This window comes from Vanellus vanellus (assembly GCF_965231255.1).
Source record: "Vanellus vanellus genome assembly, chromosome: 5".
NCBI lineage: Eukaryota > Metazoa > Chordata > Aves > Charadriiformes > Charadriidae > Vanellus > Vanellus vanellus.
Window position 1 is genome coordinate 24,698,188 of NC_138910.1, and position 19,597 is coordinate 24,717,784.

At 38.0% G+C, this 19,597-nt stretch overlaps 1 protein-coding gene across 1 annotated transcript in view; it reads right to left on the bottom strand.

The window, feature by feature from the left end:
* Window positions 1–1,240: 1,240 nt before the first annotated feature.
* The window catches only part of SP3 (Sp3 transcription factor), a 36,998-nt gene continuing 18,641 nt past the window's right edge, over window positions 1,241–19,597 (bottom strand). The window contains exons 5-7 of the mRNA XM_082484191.1: window positions 12,956–13,148; window positions 5,258–5,454; window positions 1,241–3,004 (exon numbers count right to left, since the gene is read on the bottom strand). Of these exons, the coding sequence (XP_082340317.1) occupies window positions 2,688–3,004; window positions 5,258–5,454; window positions 12,956–13,148 (707 nt within the window). The 3' untranslated portion in view covers window positions 1,241–2,687. The remainder of the gene's footprint in view (window positions 3,005–5,257; window positions 5,455–12,955; window positions 13,149–19,597) is intronic.

Sequence of the window (19,597 nt, forward strand, 5' to 3'; positions counted from 1 at the left end):
GAGCATTAAAGTTCTGAGGAATAAAGCAATCTCATCTTCAGCAGCGAGGCATCAAAACCTTTGGCACCAAAGCACCTTCATTCACAGATGCACAGCAGTGAAATGGTTATGCCATAAAACTTTTGTATTGAAAACCAGTTTCATTAAGAAAGTAACCTTCTTCCCTTCCTCTTAAACTAATGCACTAATACAGCTACAAATGGCTGGAAAGATGACAAACAGAACCTAAGTATTACAAACGGAAGTAATTTACACAAACGTGCTCTATGAACTAAAACAGCTTTTTGGAAACCATGCCCACTCACCTGTCCAAAGGAAGTGGATTCAGAGTATGTTAAAATATTGACAACATCCATGGAATGGTGCACGTACAAGCAGAACTGTCTTCTCTCTCAAGCTGCTGTTCTTGTGCTTACCAACCAATTTCACTCTCTTATTTTATTAAATAGAAGATTATGCTGACGGAGAATTAACTCCCTTTTCTCTGTACCTGTCAATTCCTGTTGCTCTGAATCTAAAAAGATTTGCCTTAATTTTTTTTCCATCAAACTGCAAATGCAGAAAATCTTCCCTTCATGACTTTTTCCAGTTCTCTTTTTTCTAGGCTGAACTCTACCTGGTTTATCCTAAATTATCCTGGTTTGACTTCTGGCCATTTGAGACTCCCAAGACTTTAGACTTCACAAATATAAGCTTTTCATTTTCATTATAGTATCATATACAATCATCAGTCTCTAATTTCACAGTTTTCACTTGTCTTTCTTACCGCATCTAAAACCATCACCTCACTCTTGCAGTCATATTTTCCAAGTTCACAGCTTTTTCCCACTTGTACCTGTTATTTCTTCCAATGCTTTAAGCAAAAGTCCATTATCCCTTTTAGCCACAGTTCCCTATCAAGACTGTCTGCATTATAGCATCTAAATGTCAGGGGACACGCAACTTCATTTTCATATTCTATAGGATAAGTTTCCTTTGTGCCCTGCTCAGCATAAGGTCAAAAAAATTACCACTACACCAACATAGTATGTAGTACATGCCCATCTGTGCACATATAGATAGGGGTTTTTTTGAGAGCAAGGACGTGGTGTATTACCATCTCCTTGCCCATAAGGAAAGGAAACACCATTTCTACTTCCCACCATCTAGTGGAAAATAATAAAACATTCCAGGCTATCAAGATGTATTATGACATTACACCTGTTTAGTTAACAAGAAGTACAGTAAACTCATGTCAAAAGAAAAAAAAAAAATAGTGTTTTATTAACTACCACACTGTTATAATACACTTTAAACGTACAATAAGGTAGCCTTTAAATTTGAGGTGGTTTTAAGAATAACAAATGAACAGATTTCCAAATGTTTTGTAAATAGGTGAACTGCAGTAATTATTGTTGTACATTTTTTGAAAATGGTATAGCACTTACAGACTGGCTATATAACTTCATTTTGTACATTTTTCTATAATTGAAAATATAAACAGTAATTAAAAAATAAAAAGAAAATTCAGCATAATAAAAAACATATATGTTTATCAGTTAAATGTACTGGATACATACAATTTTTAAGGGAAGAAGCAAAAAAGGAAAGATGGCTGATATTTAAATGCAGATTGACTAACCAAAAACTAAACAACAAACAAATAAAAACCTCATAAAACCCCTAGTTCACTATGACTATATCCATATGTTTGGGAGTACTGTCAATATGGAAGTGATTTTTCTGTTGTATTTGCATATGTTATATTTTACTGGTAATTTACATGATGGCTTTTAAGGCCCTGGCAGACAGATGTTTTTTGGAAAAAGATTTGATAAAAATCACTGCTGAGACGCAATACACCTTATTTTTGGTCCTCCAATGTTCAAAAGAAGGGATATACTTCACTATAACATTTGCCTTACCACCCAAATGCCTCAACCTATACATATTATTTTTTTTTAACATTTTAAGCTTTTTAAACATTGGTTATATTGCCCACCTTGGTTATTGAAAGAATATTAACAAGACATCATTTTGGCAAATTAAACCTTAAACATGGCTTTTCAATAGGATTTAAAAGGTGACTATCCCTAGAGTTCCATGTTAAAATGTAGTTTTCAAAATCTTACAAGAGTAATGCTTAAAATATTGTACATAGTTAACCTAATTAAAATAATTAGCTTCAAAATGACAAGTTGATGAGCTAAGTAAAGCCTACACTATGTAACATTTGCTTGGAAACTTGATTTGTCAGTTATGCATAATAAAAATTCCAGTCATCAAGAAAATTACAAAATTTCTTTTATCATAACATGATTTCTTTTCACCCATCAACTTCTTTTATCTTACAATAGATAAATACCAACATGTTCTCATTTTTTTTTACACTAAACCACACAGGATTGATGCATTTGGTTAGACTACCATTTCCATCGTTAAATTCTTTTTTTTTTTTTTAATATAACTTGGTAAAATTTCATCTCTTCTAGATTCCAAAAGTACCTACAAAACCCATGCAATTTTACCATTTTAATATACTATGGAATATCATACAAAGTAAGGCATTTCAGTGTCATGTATAACCAAGTTACTGTCAATCCAAAAATTTTTGCACATCAATAAAAAGATATCTAAGAACTTAGGAACAATATTCTTCTCACTACTGTATAAAAATAACCACAATTAATAGGTATCTTGTGTAATATTTACTCCATTGTCTCGTTTCCCGAAACTGTGACAAGCTGTAAAGGTATTTCAGTGTTGGTAAGAATATCCTGATTGCTGGTGCCAGATGTATTAACAGTTCCTATTCCTGAAACAGAACCTTGTTGAATATTTGCAAGGATAAGTGTTGTTCCTCCTGCAGTAATCAAAGTATCATCAGGTGTTGCTTCTACTGATGCCAGCACTGTACTGCTAGAGTGAATACCTTTTTTGTTCTGATGTGTTTTAATGTGTTTGGCAAGGTGGTCACTTCTCATGAAGCGTTTTGAACATTCTGGACAGACAAATTTCTTCTCACCTGTCACGGAAGATAAGAAAAAAAATGTTTTCAAAAACATTAAAAATAATCACATGTACACAAAAACTGAGATAACTTACTGCCAATAAGAGTCAGAATTCTAACAACATCTATACTGAAGAAAAAAGAGCTCCAACATGATGAACTTTTGTGTTAAATTTCTAGACACCTACACAAATCCTTTAAAATAATTGATTTATTTTTCTGTGTCTCACTGAGTACAGGGAGATGTTTCAGGCAAGCTAAAGAATATTGCCATCTCATACCCTTGGGCTGCTGAGTTTCACTGCAATTATTACCAATAAATAACTTTTAAGAGGAGAACAAAACCTGCCAAATGATGGACAAGGAAGACCATATGAGCTCCTGCAGAATCACACTTGAGACTGACAGACAAGATCATAGTGTAATTCGGGTCTGAAGGGACTTCTGGAGGTCTCTAGCCTCATCTCTCTAAGCAGGGTCAGCTATGATGAGGTTGCTCAGGAATTTATCCAGTTTGGTCTTAAAACTTTAAGGATAGAGACTGCAGAAACTCTCTGGGCATCCTGTTTGTGCCTGGCTGTCCTCACAATGAAAAAGTTTTTATTTGTATCTGGTCTGAACCTCTCCTGTTCCAACTTTTGTCTATTGTCTCTCATCCTCCCACCAATGCACCACCATGAAAAGTCCATCTTTGTCTTCTTAACGGTGGCCTTGCAGGCACTAGAAGGTTGCGATTAAGCTCCTCCCTGCCCCTAGTCTTCTCTTTGTGCAGCTGAATTACCCCAGTTCCTATAGCCTCTCCTCATAAGGCAAATGCTCCAGCTTCCTGATCATCTTGGTCACCCTTTAGTGAACTCAGTCCTCTTCATCAATGTCTTTCTTATACCGGGGGCTGAAAACTAGATGCAATATTCTAGACGCAGCCTAACCAGTGCTGAGAAGGGGATAATCACTTCCCTAGAACTAGTGTCTCTGCTTCTGTTGACACAGCTCCAGCAATATATTTGCTGTTGGCTCTCGCTCATGTTCCTGTTATCTGTCAAGACTCCCAGGTACTTTTAAGGAGAGTTGCTTCCCAACTAGCCAGTGCTTAGCCTGTGTTGCTGCAAGGGTTAATTCCATCCCAGGTGCAGTACTTTGCGTTTATCCTTGCTAAACTTCATAAGGTCCCTGTCAGCCCATTCCTTCAGCCCAGGTCCCTCTGAATAGCAGCCCTGCCCCCAAATGCATTGACCAGTTGCCCCACTTTAGTGTCATCCACAAACCTAAGAGTGCATTCTGTTGCCTCCTCCAGGTCAGTGATAAAGATGTTAAAACAGGTAAAAGGATATATCCCTGCAGTTCTCTACTTTTTATTGGTATGCTGGTACACTAGGAGCCATTAACCATAACCTCTGAGCTGCATCATTCAACTGGCTTCTTTTTTTGAACCCTGTCCATCCAGACAGACGGTAACATCCCAGCTTAAGTTCAAGCATCCAACACGCCTAACAAAAGCGCACCATTGGGATCAAAACATGAAATATTTTTCATAGACATCGCAAAGACAGTTTTCTAAGTAATATAAATGCTGATGAATATGTAAATTATTATCTATTGTCATTGGGGTTTTCAAATAGTCAAACTTTAAAAGGTCAGCATCCCGTAGTTTGAACATTCTAGAATGTAATTCGGCGTTCAGTTTGTAGGAAAACAGGTAATACAGACAATAGATTTGAAACAAACTGTTCCTTGAAAAGGTGGAAGATTTAGACTAACTTCTTTTCTTTGTAGACACAAGGGTAAATGTGAGCCTGGAGTCCCTAACGGGTGGTCTAACCATGAAACTAGAAGATATAGAATGATCCACCATTACATGGTCTTCCCTGATTTTGTGAATGACATCTAATATCTTGGACATCTAGCCCTGTATTTTTCTTTTTTAAAGTGAGAGAAAATTATTAAAGCTTTGAGCTGGAGCAACAGTTCTAATCTGGTTCAAACAAATGAAATGCATTGCTGAATCTGAATCAAAGTATTCTGATTAAGCTAGTTTAAATACTACCTTAAACATCAGTTCTGAATCAAAAAAGGTAGCTGGTTTCCCTCCTCAAACCTACTAAAGAAACCAAAGTATACATAGCTCTAAGTATTAGCTGATCTTAGAAAAGTCACACTACATTAAAATCAACCCAACACAAAGATCTGTTCTCCTCTTAAAAGTTATTTATCCAAGCCCTCTCCATGACACTCCTTTAGTTAAATGCACCAGAATCAAAGACTGAAAACCTGTGTGCGTTCTTCGGTGTCGCTGAAGCTCATCGCTGCGAGTGAACCTTTTGCCACAGAACATCCAATTACAGACAAATGGACGCTCTCCAGAATGCCAGCGGAGGTGAGCTCTCAAATGTGAAGTTTTCCCATATACTTTGCCACACCCTGGTATGTGACAAATATGTTGCTTCTTTTTTCCCAAGTTGGAGCCTCTATTTAAGAAGGAGAGGGGGGGAAAAAAAAAAAAAAAAAAAAGAGAAGTTATTAATTCTGATATATTCCTCCTAAATACTGGTCGCGCATATCAGTGGGGTTACATATACCTATAGATCTGCAAACAAACCTGAGCAGCTTCCCATTTTTGTTTCAAATACAATCAGAGTCCAATACACTCCACAAGAAGCTGGAACTAAATTCTATAATGCTATCCCAATTCTGCAACAAACTACAAATTCCACAGCATGTGAAATTCAAATGTTAGACGTGTAATCTTGGGCAAGTATACATGTATATGAAGTTGGAAATACAGTCATCACAGCAGTTTGTACTACTTTGACGCTGAAGTGCCCATATTTTAAATTTCTCCCAGTTTCAGTTTTTACCATACTAAAAACAGTTTTGGCAAAGAAAAAACACAAATGACTGCAATTGCCCAAACGGAAACTGGAGATTTTGGCAACTGGGAAGATAACAGATGGGACTTTTGGCATCTTGGGGAAACCTGAGAAGCATTCTGGGGTTGGAAGACAAGCATACTAACTTGAATAGTTCCACTAAAAGGAGTGGCAGTGAAACAGCTGATCTTGCTGACATTTAAATTAATTCCTTGATATTTCAGAAAAAAAAAAAAAAAAAAACCACAACATCAAAACGAACACATAATTCACAGGTAGTATAATCCAGACTACAGAGCTTGATGCCTATTTTCAGATGCTTCCTCACTGAAATGGTAGGTGATTGATTCAGGGGAAGCACCTAACACAAAAGCCTAACTTTTTTGTTTTTCCTAATGAAATCACCAGACAGAGATAAGAGCCTCTAAAGACCCAGAGAAAGAGATCAGTTGGGCCAGTGCAGGGCATCATGATTGATTTTAGCCAATTTAAGTGTTTGCTGCTGCTGAAAAGGGCACTCCAGGGAACAGATCTGGCTGGCAACGCAGCTGTATGAATGGTAAATGCTGGTACAAGGGAGGAGATTGGAAAATGCGTCCAAGCATCAGGCCACCTTATTCATCAGCAATGTTGACTTAGAACAGCTTAAGTGGATTCTGAAATCACAGTCTTGGGCACTCCATCCTCCACGACTGATTTTACAATTTTAAGTCGCCTCCTCAGGGCAATTTTTACTTATATTGGGTGCTCCACTTCTGCTTAACAGTCCAGTGGCTGAAGGATTTGCCAAGCAACTGTTAGTCCAAGATTCTCATCCCTGCATTCAGAACGATTCTGTTTTACATCTAACGAGGGTTCAGGGTAAAATGCATGTACACTTTAAGGAGCTAGCACTTGGAGCAAGCATTTCTGAACAGGCGCAGAAATTAACTCACAGCATCTAAAAGGAATTCCAACCTAAGCACATATGCACCTAAAACATTCCGGACAGTCCAGAAAAGGAGACAAAATCTAATTAAGTCCTAGAAAACGTTTCTAAGAAGTCTCAATATAGAGCAGTCTTCATAGTGCTTCATTAGTCATTTTGTGTGAGAACAAAAACCTAACACTTTTACATACTAATTATTTGTCATGACAATGTAGTTTTTGACTTCAGAACAAATTCAATGGCAGTAGAAAAAGTGTCCAGGTGGCTTTTGACGCTGCTGTGGTAGCAGTAGACTTCTATAAGCCTATGGATATGGTGACAGAAGAGATTCTGCTTATCTTTTTTGTTGTACTGCCACTCCTCAACCCCTTCGCCTTACAGGAAGTCGCCTGCCTGTTTTATCCAGCTTGTTTATAAATTTCATGCAAAAAATTCTCTAACATCTGACCTGACATCTTAAGCTCTTCCATCACTATTAGTCTTGGCAAGAATTAATTTGACTTAATTGTCCTTTTTCAAATATCCCAAAAGAAGACCACTTCTTTGGACCAGGACAAATACTGCCTTTTTTACATCTCCTACCTCAGCTGACACGTCCATTTTTGGTACGCTTTGCTACATCTAAACTGTTAGGTAGGTTTACACTCTTCCACAGCCTTCCCTCAAGCCAAGATTAAAAAGCGAAATTAACTGTTATGTCAGGCATTTAACTTTGTACTATACCACCTACAGAAAAGCTCGATATTCACAGGTTTTTAACATTCAGCCAATCTCAAAGGCATTTAGCAAAATGTCTTCAGATCGCCCCCTTTATTTTCTAGTTTCTCAGCCTCTGCAGACAGCTAGGGCACCACATAAAACTCACTGTACCTATAACACTTCCAGTGTTATACTGGAAGCACCCAGCTCCCCAGACTCCAAGGAAGACATTTTCTGTACTCCTCCTTTTGCCTTACTGCAATCAGTTCCACAGTGCTTGGGCTCCAAGTTCACCTTCATCTAACGATTCGGTTCTAGACAGCTCTTCTTCAGGTCCTCTTGTTTTGTGGCTCAAGGCATCCAGCAATTGCGGTGTACGGCAAAGGAACACCCATGGCTCTTCCCCATTATACAGTCTTGGTAACTGAAAGAATTCTCCACAGGACCTCGCTATCCCTGTGTCTTTAATTGCTTGTCCAACTCCATGAAACACTAAGAAGTGCTCAGTCTCTGCTTATTATAAGAAAATGTATTTCTGCATTTGAAAATATATTTCTGTATCTAGAATAATTTTTTTGTATTTGGTATTTCATCCTCACACCTTTTCCAAATATATTAGTCTTTGCATCCATGATAACCACTACAAATATCTTGTAACTTTGTGTGATACAGTACATAAAAGTGATACAAAAAATAACATGAAATCACATCAAAATTCCCTTAGAATAATTTTAAGATTCCTAAGTCAATCATTTGAAGCTGCTTAACTGCACCTTTAGTCTAGACTGAAGGAAAATAAGGTTCAACTCACGGCCACCTTCCTGTGCATAGGTGGTATAATTCTAAGCACCTCACCTAATTGGTGACAGAATTCCTTAGCGGACTCCGAAGTTCAAAGTAAAGGGGAAAGTTAGGGATTCACAGAATGAAATCTGCAAGACTACTGTGAATCAGTAACGAAGTGTATTTATTCTACACAGCTTCATATGGGCATCTGCATGCTTGGTTCATGTGTGCTCTAAACTGACTGGATATGAGCCAAATTCTATCTGGACGCTTTGCAGCTGTGACAGTCTAGCACTATGCTCTAACACATCATGCTAAGAGGCCTTTCTTGCTGCATTGGCCAATAACCATCATCACTGAGCAAAAGGATACTCAGGCCTACTCCTTGACTGGAATCTTCAAATCAATTAATATTAAAGTATTTTCATAGTACATTTTAGCTTTATAAAGACTGGAAACAATGTTCCTCACTAACCATGCAGAATGCAATGGGTTCAGGAGACATCTTCATCCACTGAGAAAATGGACTTCCAGTCCAGCAGTACTTCCAGGAGGAACATCAAGTATTTTAAGGGTAAACATACAATTATTAGTTATTTTAAGAATGTGTATTTCAGAGTTATGTACCTGAAGTGGTACTCAGGAGCACTGTTCCTCTATATATCCAGACAGAAGTATTTACATCTCAATATAATTCCAGATGTAACTGAGAGGAGGGTGAAGCCTCCAGATGTAACTGAGAGGAGGGTGAACTTTCCACCTAACTTCAGACACCCTATCTAGAAGCCTAATACAGTCTGTTTGGGATCAGAGTCATCCTTTGAGGTACATATCTCTCTTGCTCTCCACTTGCTTATCCCCCATTTAGTATATAAGCTTGAGGCTATAAGGTTTTAATTTACACATCTAATACATCATCCTCTTCCTTTCCTACCTTCCCCCTTGCCAAGTAAAGTAAAGATAATAGTGGCTTCCTACTTCACAGGACTGGTACAAACAGAAATCCTTTGAAGACTGAAATGTAGTCTAATTACATATTAAGAGTCAAAAAAAACCCAACAAAAACCAACAACATAAAACCAGAAAGAATCCCTCAACTCCCCTTCGCATCCAGAAAACAGAAAAGACAAGAAATGCCAAAATTAAGACTACACAGAAGATTAAAGTATCAAGTCTGCATATGTGAAGCCATGTACTTCACAACTGAAATGCTATTCAGCTTTTTCATACTCTTTTAATGCACTTTACATAGAATAGTTTGGGATGGAAGGGACCTTTAAAGATCATCTAGTCCAACCCCCTGAACCAAGCAGGGACATCTTCAACGAGACCAGGTTGCTCAGAGGCCCCCGTCCAACTTGACCTTGAATGTTTCCAGAGATGGGGCATCTACCACCTCTCTGGGCAACTCGTTCCAGTGTTTCACCACCCTCAGCATAAAAAATTTCTTCCTTGTATCTAGTCTAAATCCACTCTCTTTCTGTTTAAAACCATTGCCCCTTGACCTATCGCAACAGGCCCTGCTAAAATGTATGTCCCCATCTTTCTTATAAGCCCCTGGTAAGTACTGAAAGGCTGCAATAAGGTCTCCTTGGAGCCTTCTCTTCTCCGGGTTGAATAACCCCAGCTCTCTCAGCCTGTCCTCATAGGAGAGGCGCTCCAGCCCTCTGATCATTTTTGTGGCCTTCCTCTGGACCCGCTCCAACAGGTCCATGTCTTTTCTGTGCTGAAGACTCCTGAGCTGGACGCAGTACTCCAGGTGGGGTCTCACCAGAGCGGAGTAGAGGGGCAGAATCACCTCCCTCATGCTGCTGCCCACGTTTCTTTTGATGCAGCCCAGGATACAGTTGGCCGCCTGGGCTGCGAGCACACATTGTTGGCTCATGTCCAGCTTTTCATCCACAAATACCCCCCCAAGTCCTTCTCAGCAGGGCTGCTCTTAATCCCTTCATCCCCCAGCATGTAATGACACTGGGGGTTGCTTTTCTTGTCTTACTAGTTACATATTATTTAAGTACTAGCTTAAATACAGAATTATTAATTTCCCCATGGTTCTTTTCCTCATCATGGGCACTCACAACAGTCACAGTGTCCAAGCAATTCACAAAGATTCATGAATTTATCATCCCGCAACACTCCTGTGTACTGAACCTGAACTAGTACAATCATTTCATACATCCAAATACGAGGTAGAAAGAGATTAAGCAAAAATTGTCCAACACCCACCAGCCTGAGATGCCAAGTTCAATATAGCAGAAGCATATTTTCTTAGAGTACTGTAGATGTTCACAATTCAGGACAATCGACTGTTTTAAAGGTATGAACTTTGTATTTTTGCAGTGGAAAAGGTGGGGTGGGTAGACAAACACCTCCAAAACTTCAGAGCCCTGTTGCTGCAGTCCCGTATCTCATTCCCTAAATGCCTTCCAATTTCTGCAATAAGTGAAGCAGGTGCCAATCATTACACAGCCCTGATTCGCTCCCTGTGCATCATCCATCCCATCCACTGAATGGCACTAGTGTCATATGAAAAAAAAAAAAAAAAAGTATGCAGTCATGTAATTAGAAACCAAATGATAATGTATATGCAATGGGATTAAATTAAAGTTGCCCAGGATATCTTAACTTTGGCATTTGCGAACTTCCGAGTTTTCAATTTTGCAACCTTAATATCATCTTAAGAATTGTGAAAGCTCTCTGAAGAAATTTATAAAAGCAAATGTCCTATCATCTGAAACTCCACGAGTCATCAGCAGAGTTGAAAGACAAATCAAAACTCAGAATTACAGCACTAGAGATAAACAAGTAACTGTAGCAGCTAGGGAACGCGATCAACGTGTACCAGAGGGAGAAGGAAAATATTCCTCCAAATGGGCTTACTCCTTTATGCTGGACTCTGAAGGAATTCTACATTCCGGTGGGAAAGTTGCTCTAGCAACTGTAAGCACTTTCACTCTTTTTCTGTTTCCCCACCATTGTGTCCTTCATTATCCTGTTTCTATTCCATTCCTAATTCTTCTCACATCCTGACTTCCTGTCCTACTTTTCCTACTCAGTTTGTACATTTGATGTGCCCAGTCCTTTCTTTACAGTGGATTTCAGATTCTCACCTATCTAAACACTGTCCTAGCTCTTATCTCAACTCCTTCCCAAATGCCCATATCTCAGTTTCAATAAGAGTACATCCTTCTCCAGACTTCAGCAAAACCACCTCTCAAAAAGATTCTCTCTTGGGCTTTGACTTTAAAATTTGGTGTTATTTATTTGGTGTTATGCCTCAGGAGGAAGAGGATTTTAAAGTACAGATGTCTTTAAATTAAAGCCACTGTAGTTTGGAACAGATAACAAGGAAGATAGAACACGTGAAATCTCTGTGTTTCCTAAGAGTACGGCCAGTCCAAATCACATTTCAGAATTTTCTCCCAGACTGAAGCAAATCTCAACCCAGGGTGTACGTTGGGCAGATCTTCATGGCAGAGCCAAGGTTCACCAAGAACTTAGAAACGTCTGTGCCAAGTTTCAGTGAACTACACATAGATTTGAACAAGAGGAAGCTGATGGACAAAGATGCTATATAACCTTAACTGCTGATATTATCACTAGCTTCATTTGTGATGTAAATGTAGTAAAGTGTTTCTGTCTTAAACACTTAATATTTACTCAGCATGGCTGCTTAAGATGTTAACTATCCATGCTTGCAAAGAAGGTATCTAGAATATACGGCAAAAAAACACAAGAGACTTGTGAATAGGCATATTCAGGCAATACTCTTAGAGCCATAGAACGCTGACAGATTCTTTAAAGAGACTCAGTAATTTACACTATACTTCTCACATAAATATGACTTCCACTTTAGAAAAGAAACTATTATCAAAATGGACAAATTTTAGTGTACTGTAAAGAAGCCCCTGCACAATTATATCAAGCACAAACACAGCTAAATATTTTCACTTATAAAAGGCAGCCTGTTATCCCCACTTCCTCTCGTATAACCATAATCGAGATGTCTAAAAGGAAGTGGTTTGGAAAAGAATAAAATCTTAATAACAAAAAGTCTGAAGAATACTTTTATGAGATGTAGAACAAAACATGGTTCTCATGCAGCCCTAAATTTTTATATGAATTGGAACTTAGTACCTCTTTGTTAGCCATATCTCCACTAACTTCAACCGAAAACAGTATTTAGAGTTATTATACAAACGTTGTTTTTCTTAGGAAACCAATGAATAAGAAAACCAGGATAACTGTATTTTTATAACACTCTAAAGTAATCAGACTGTGGGGAAAAAAATGCTCAATCAGTGAGGAAATGCGGGAACACAGGATTTAATCAAGTCCTTGACATATGATAGGAAGCCAATCACGGATGTTCATATTCCAAAATATTTCATTTTCATATTATTTAGGGCAATGTTCTATCCCCCTCACTTGTACTAGGTGGCATCTAACTCCAGATTTTTCCAATTAATCTCAATGGAGTAACTCAGAGAGGATGGAATTATCTGCCCATCCATCTGCAAACCCAGAAATATAGGTGGCAGTCCTTTATTGCATAAGCATTTTTTTTTTTTTTTGCATAAGCCTCTCATTTTCTCTCACTGCAGACAACTGCCACCTTTATTTCTGGGTTTGCTCGTTATTTGTTTTCATCATTACATGCATTGTATGACACTGAACGTTACATACCTTCCACCACCTTCTTTGCAGTTGGGACATGTGCAAGCTACTCGTCGCAGTCTTTTTCCCTCTTGATGTGGTTGGTCCCCTTCCTCATCTACCACCTGTACTCTCAAATGTGTTAGATCATTGGTATTCAGTGTAGAATCACCACTGAGCTGCCACTCTTCTGGATCAGGCTCCTCTTCTTTAATCCTAATATCTGAGGAAAAGAACAAACACAGATCCATAAGCAGCCCATTAAATAGAGAGAAGGAAACCATAATGATCAAATCTTTTGACTGTTGAGAGCACTATGTCAGTCAAAAGTCAACATCCTTTAGTGCATACTGACATTGCTTCTGTGCCCTTCTAACCTGTAATGTATTTTAAAAGTTTATCTTACTATACATTTCAAAGTTGAAGACAAGCTGTAACGAAGTATTAAAGTTTAAGTCTGAACTGTTCTTGGTAGGGAATACTGTCACCAGGAGGATTTTGCTTGCTTGAAACTTGGGGAAAAAATGAAGAACAAGAGGTTGGACAGAGGTTGAAAAAAATGTAAACGCATGTTTCAAATGATCCCGAGTAGCCATTTATGTTTCCACAGGATTTCTCAATTAGTGTGACATGCAGTAGAAACAGCATTCCTCAAGGATCTTCAGAAGTTTTCAAAATGCAGTGATACATAAAGTAATATAAGAAATCGATTAAATAAAAGGTTTTGATCTAAGAAAGACCAAGATATCTAAGGAAAACAAAAAAAAAAAAAAAATCACGTCCTTGTTCCATTTTCCCCCTCTCACCTCAAATTTATACCTCTTCCACTATACATAGAGCAGGAAACATTTAGGGAAGAATGTTATTCAGCATTAGAGAGAGGTAAGCAACACACCACTTTAACGTTTTAACGAGGTCGTAGTCAAAATAAGTCTCTGCAGTTTCATGGATGCAAAAAAGCCTCCTAAGATACCCTCATAGGATGGACATCTGCAAGTATGTGTACCCTCTCCCTACAGAGCATTCTTTCAATCTCATCCAAGAACTAAATACAGCATCATAGTACACTGTGACACAACGGCTATTTTAACAAATTTACATGTTAATAGGAACATTTTTCCCCCTCAGACACTATTCTGGATTCCCAACGGGCTGAAAGTCTGCAAGTCTGGATTTCAAAAAAAGACAGTTTCTTTATATCATTTTAGAAAGCTGAACCCCCATCCCTTCTTTAGTTCAGCCGAGCAGTTTACTCTGTATTTTTTTTAGTGAAAATGATTAGCCACTAGCACAAACTAACAAGCAAACCATCATTTTTTTTAAATTATTATTTTTTCTTTTGTTGAAGCTTCAAACTAAGCGCTATGTGTCTTTCTGGATATATTTAAGAGACTGCTTTCTCTGCAGAACGAACTCAGTTATCATGTAGGATTTTAACCTTAACTCAAACCCCACTCAAACGCTCAAACCTTAACTGACCACTGTGGCCATTTTAAATTCTTTCTGGGACTCAGCACATCAGCCATCATCTGTATAATGAAGACAAAGCTGCAGAGATTGCATGATAAAATATAAGAAAAACTGTGCTGGCTCAGATCATAAACAGCGCCCTATCCCAGTAAAGATCAGGAAAGAATTTAATGATAAAACATGTAAGAAGTAATAGTTACTGGGTCTACCTTCCGAATATCTCCAGAATTCATCTGATTAGAGACAAAGGATGTAGCTGCACACAAAATTTTGCTTGGTGCTAATAAAGTCTCAGTCCAGTCTTTTCCAACATCACAGATCGCCTTCCTTTTAGTTGTACACATATAACCATTTGTAGTTTACAGCACAGTCCTACATTACTGATGTAACTAAAGTTAAAATAATTCTCTAGGAAACCACTGCATTGGGAAGAGGATTCCAGGTCAGAAACAGGGAAGTCTAGAATATTTATCTGGTTTGGCTGCAAAAGTCAATGCTAAAAATTAAGCTTGCGTAGATATGACAGGCTCTGAGCTGTGGGAATCCAGGAACTAGCACGCTCATTTTGCTGACTCTTTATGCATGTGGTAACATCCAGCAGAACTACTGTGGTAAGCTTTTGCACTGTCCAAAGTCACTTGCATGCTCAGCTTCACTCTTACCATAAGAAGTTCAGAATTTCAGACAGCAACATAACAAGTATTTTTCATGTGAAGACCGAGAAAACCTCTGTGGTGACTTCTAGTCTTCTGCATTAGCCACCAAATTAGCTTTCCTACCAAATTAAGTAATTTTCTGATAGTCACCTATGAAATAATTTTATTATAGGTGATAATTTGTATATACATTATATATAAAATTCATTTTACATAAGCAAAGATTAAACCACTATACAACATGCAGTTTATAGAACTGATCTTTCCAATTGAATACTATTAAGTGTACTAATACATTCACTTACAGCAACTTTAGAAAAAGGCAAAAGCCCAATTTACTCTTATGCGTCTGGGAACACAATAGGAATTTAAACACAGCAAAGTGGCAAGGCTGCCAGCACGGGCCAATTCAAACCTCCAAGCAGCTCTTTAGGACTGGATATGGTTACGTACCATACTCAAAATTCTTTTACCAATCAAATGTTCCACAAAATGTACATTGTATAAATTCTGGTTTTATTTAAAATAAGAATTAAAGTAACCTTAATAAACACGGTATTAAGAAGATAATTTCATTATGATCTTACTAACATTAGACACTAGCATATAGTGAGTTTGTAAAGTCAGTAGCCGAATCGCTTAGCACTGCATACACTTACTTCTAAAGAGGTATCAACATGTCCTAGCAAAGATGAATGGATCAAATTAGAGTATAGATCTGTGCTCCATACTCACCCAACACCACTACTGAAGTCAAACATTCCACATAACATATGATTTCTCCTGTTATACTGAAACCCCAAAGTCACACTCTAATAACAGCGGTACACCTCACAATAAGAAACACGTCGAGAATGTCCGTTACTGCACGCCAGTATGCAGGATTTTCTACCTTCAACTCATGTAACGTTTGTTCCATTTCACAAACCTTCATCATGAGTTTCTTCCACTTTTTTGATCAGTATCTCTCTATTCCCAGTCCCTCCCAATTTCCACTATTACTGCAGCAACACAAAGGCTCATAATAGTTTCATAATGGTGGAGGCATAAATGAGAAAACTATTTGGACAAAAAAAAAGAGCGACAGACAAAACACTCCTAAGAGTTGAGGACACTGGAGAAAATAACAATTTGCATAGACATACAATACTTTATAGTACCATTAATAAAACGCAAAACTGAAATTAAGTCAAAGTAGTACTGCGTTCGTAGTTTTGTGCTGTGATTTCTGGTTATCTTGGTAAGGCAGACAGTGTGACTGTTGTTTTAGTTATTCTTCTGAAGGACCATCTTCTACTCCAGCCACACAGAAAAGTACAGTGTAAACTGACAATTTAGAGACAGGACTTTTAAATACTTAGTTATGTAGATTATACTCTAAATAAAAGAAAATTAAAAGAAATATCAAAAGATGAAGTGTTTACCTAGCCTCTCCAGGATGTAGTATAGCGGAGAGTGGGTTGTATCAAATCCCATAGTGAATCTGATTGCCTTAACAAGGTCCTTAGAGTCAATGAGGCTGTTGCCCTCCAAGTAGGTTTTACATTACAGCAAGAGATGAGGGAAAATTCCATCACTATTTTTGGGGGGAGGAGAGGGTGCCACTGTAATTTAGACAACAGTAAGCAAATTAAGGAGTATGAAGGGGCAAACCATGGAAAAGAGCAAAAGATAAGAGTCTTCTCCAATGCAATGGAACTGGAGATCATGCAAATTCATATAGATAGCAACAACTCCGCATTTCTCCCTTGGTATTCCTCTGGACGTGCTCCATTTTAATTCAGTCTCAACTGACAGAATACTAGGCTTTACACATACTCTGCAAAAAATTGGGCCTAAAAAAATTTGCATAATCCCTAAAGTCACGACAAGCTGATACAAACACTGGTAAATTTGAGGCAACTTTTGTTTCCTACACTTTCTTTACTACTATTTTATTTCCATGCTTTCAGATTTCTATATGCCCTCAATTAAAGTTCAAGACCCAGTACTAGGTAAGTATGAAGGGAAAATTCAGACAAAGATACTGTTTCAAACTGCCTACAGATTCTGAAAACCATATATTCTGTTCAACTTCTTGGTATCTAGTAAACTAGATTTGTTGTAAGTTTTGCTTTCCTGTAAAGGACAGAAATTGGTACCGTGGTATAGAATTTTGTCCCAAAGGTAGTATTTCATAGTCACAGAAATCCTGGAGCTGGCTACAATATGGAGCAAGTTTAAGTGTATTTGGCAAATAAAAACAATAACTAAGAGATTTGTGTAAAGCACTTCAGAGAAGAATAACTAAACTGACAGGATGAAACTATGCAGATGTAAATGCAGCTTAAACTATTCTTGAGTAAGTTTCAACTATAGTATGGACAGAATTACTGCTGCCCACTGATACAACCAGGTCACTGACCTACTTCACCATGTATCAGATGAATCCATCAGTTAAGCTTCACATTCTATCTTGGTCTGTTTCAACTAGGACTTTAAGAAAATGCTGGTTTCTTTATCTATGAGAAAAGTTACTGGTTTACCCAACAGCCTTCGAAACAGGGATAAACTGAGAAGGGAGGAGGATGCAGTGCAAAAACGCTTCGTTTGAGGACTACACCACCACTTTAACATTTTATATATCTGCCTCTGCAGAATGTACCTGTTACTGTCTCCAAACTGAGGGCTTCTAGTTCACCTGGTTCTCCTAGATGCTGAAAGCCACCCTGCTTTCTACTCAGCTAAGCTTTACAAGTTCCTGATCTGAAAAGCAGAAATATGGTCTTTCAACTGAAAACAGATTTGCAGCAGCACTGCACATACCTTCACACCAATTTCCTCACAGCATCACAAACTGACTGTCTGCAGTTTCAGTGTCTTGTAATCAGTCATGCCTATTCATTTATTTTTCCAAATAGATGCTTCCCTTTCCAGCCTTCCCAAGAAAACAGATGTGAATTCCCATCTCGTTTCCATCTTCTCTTGTTAATTTGGTTTTCAGTTTTCTCTACAGGGCAACCCACATTCCCTCAGTATCTTGACTCATCTTGCCTTAATCTCTGGATGTGAAGAAGCTTTAATAAAGATGTTCAAATTTCTTACACACTATCCCTGTTCATTCCCATCTAAACTAAACTTCCTAAACTAAACTACCTAAATTAAACTCTCCCTACTAGTTGGTCAGCTGTCCAAGTTTTTCAGACAGGAAACTCAACAAGGTTAGTGATTTCTACTCTGATTTTCCCCCCAAAACTTACATGTGAATTCAGGCATTTTATTATGTAATAAGTTACAAGGCAACAGAAATAGGTAATGAAAGCAGGAGGACACACAATTCTGTGACCAGCGGGTTAAGTATTCCTACACAAAAGAGTATTAGATTGCTGCTAGGGTCAAACAACAGAATTGTCTGCAGTAATTCAGGAACCGTTCAATAAGTATTTCTGTTCCGTATTTAGGTAAAACCAAATAATGGTCCTATCACTATATAAGAATGAAAAGCTTCCCACTGACAGTAAGTCAGGAAGATGTAAAAACAGCTACTGAAATAAACACTTAATAAATCAACAGATTAGGATAATTTTCAAGCAGTAATTTTAAGAGAAGGCTGAAGAGCTCTCTGCAGTTTTAATGCTGCAAGCCTGAGACCACAGGAATTCTCCAGTGGGTTAGAAAAAAGCCAGCAATGCGATAATAGTTAAAAAGGGTAAACAAAGACTCAAAGAAATACAGAAAGAATTAATGCCACTCAAAATGAGGTTATGGGAACAGTTAGATACAAAAGTAATTTTTTTTTAAATCAATGATGACGCCATTGTTGATATACTTGAGAGTTCTGCACAGCAAGTGACTTAGTAGGATACAGTAAAACACTTTGATTAATAAAAATAAAGTACAAAACACACATGGAATACACAGATTAAAAACTGGCATGAAGTTTAAATGCAGATTGAGAACTATCCTTTCTGTATGATAAATAATGAGGACATGTCACTGACAATGTGTATTTCCCCCCTCTTTTGTCCTTAAAAATTACTACCTTTTGAAAAAAATGTGTCTTCTACAAGTAGTGAGAGACAACCAACACATCTACAACTCAGCCTTATCTTCAAGCGGGCAATCACAACCAGAATCCTGGTGAGCATTCCTGGCATTATGAAAAGACTGCCGTTGTCCTTGGTAGAAACTTCAGATGCTTTTTATGAGCAAGATGCACTGACAAGCTAGCTTGAGAGATCAGAACCGAAGTATGGGATCCTGCCAGGAGGTTCAAAAGGCAAGAAAACTGCACAGAACTGAAACAATGGACGTAAAGTGCTGAGACTGCAAAAAGACAAAAGGTGAGTTTCCAGCCTTCTTTTTAAGTTGAAGCAGCACTGGAAATAAAATCCCTTGCCTCTTTCACTTCATGGATACTTGCCATACATCCCCCACAGGGGTAAGATAGTTCTCCTTTTGCTTCGGGAGTATCTTGTAAAAACGGTATTTGAAAAATGAAAAAGGAATGAGTACCTGAAACTGGGTAATATATTCTTTTGTGAACATCCTGAGGATATCTGAGCCT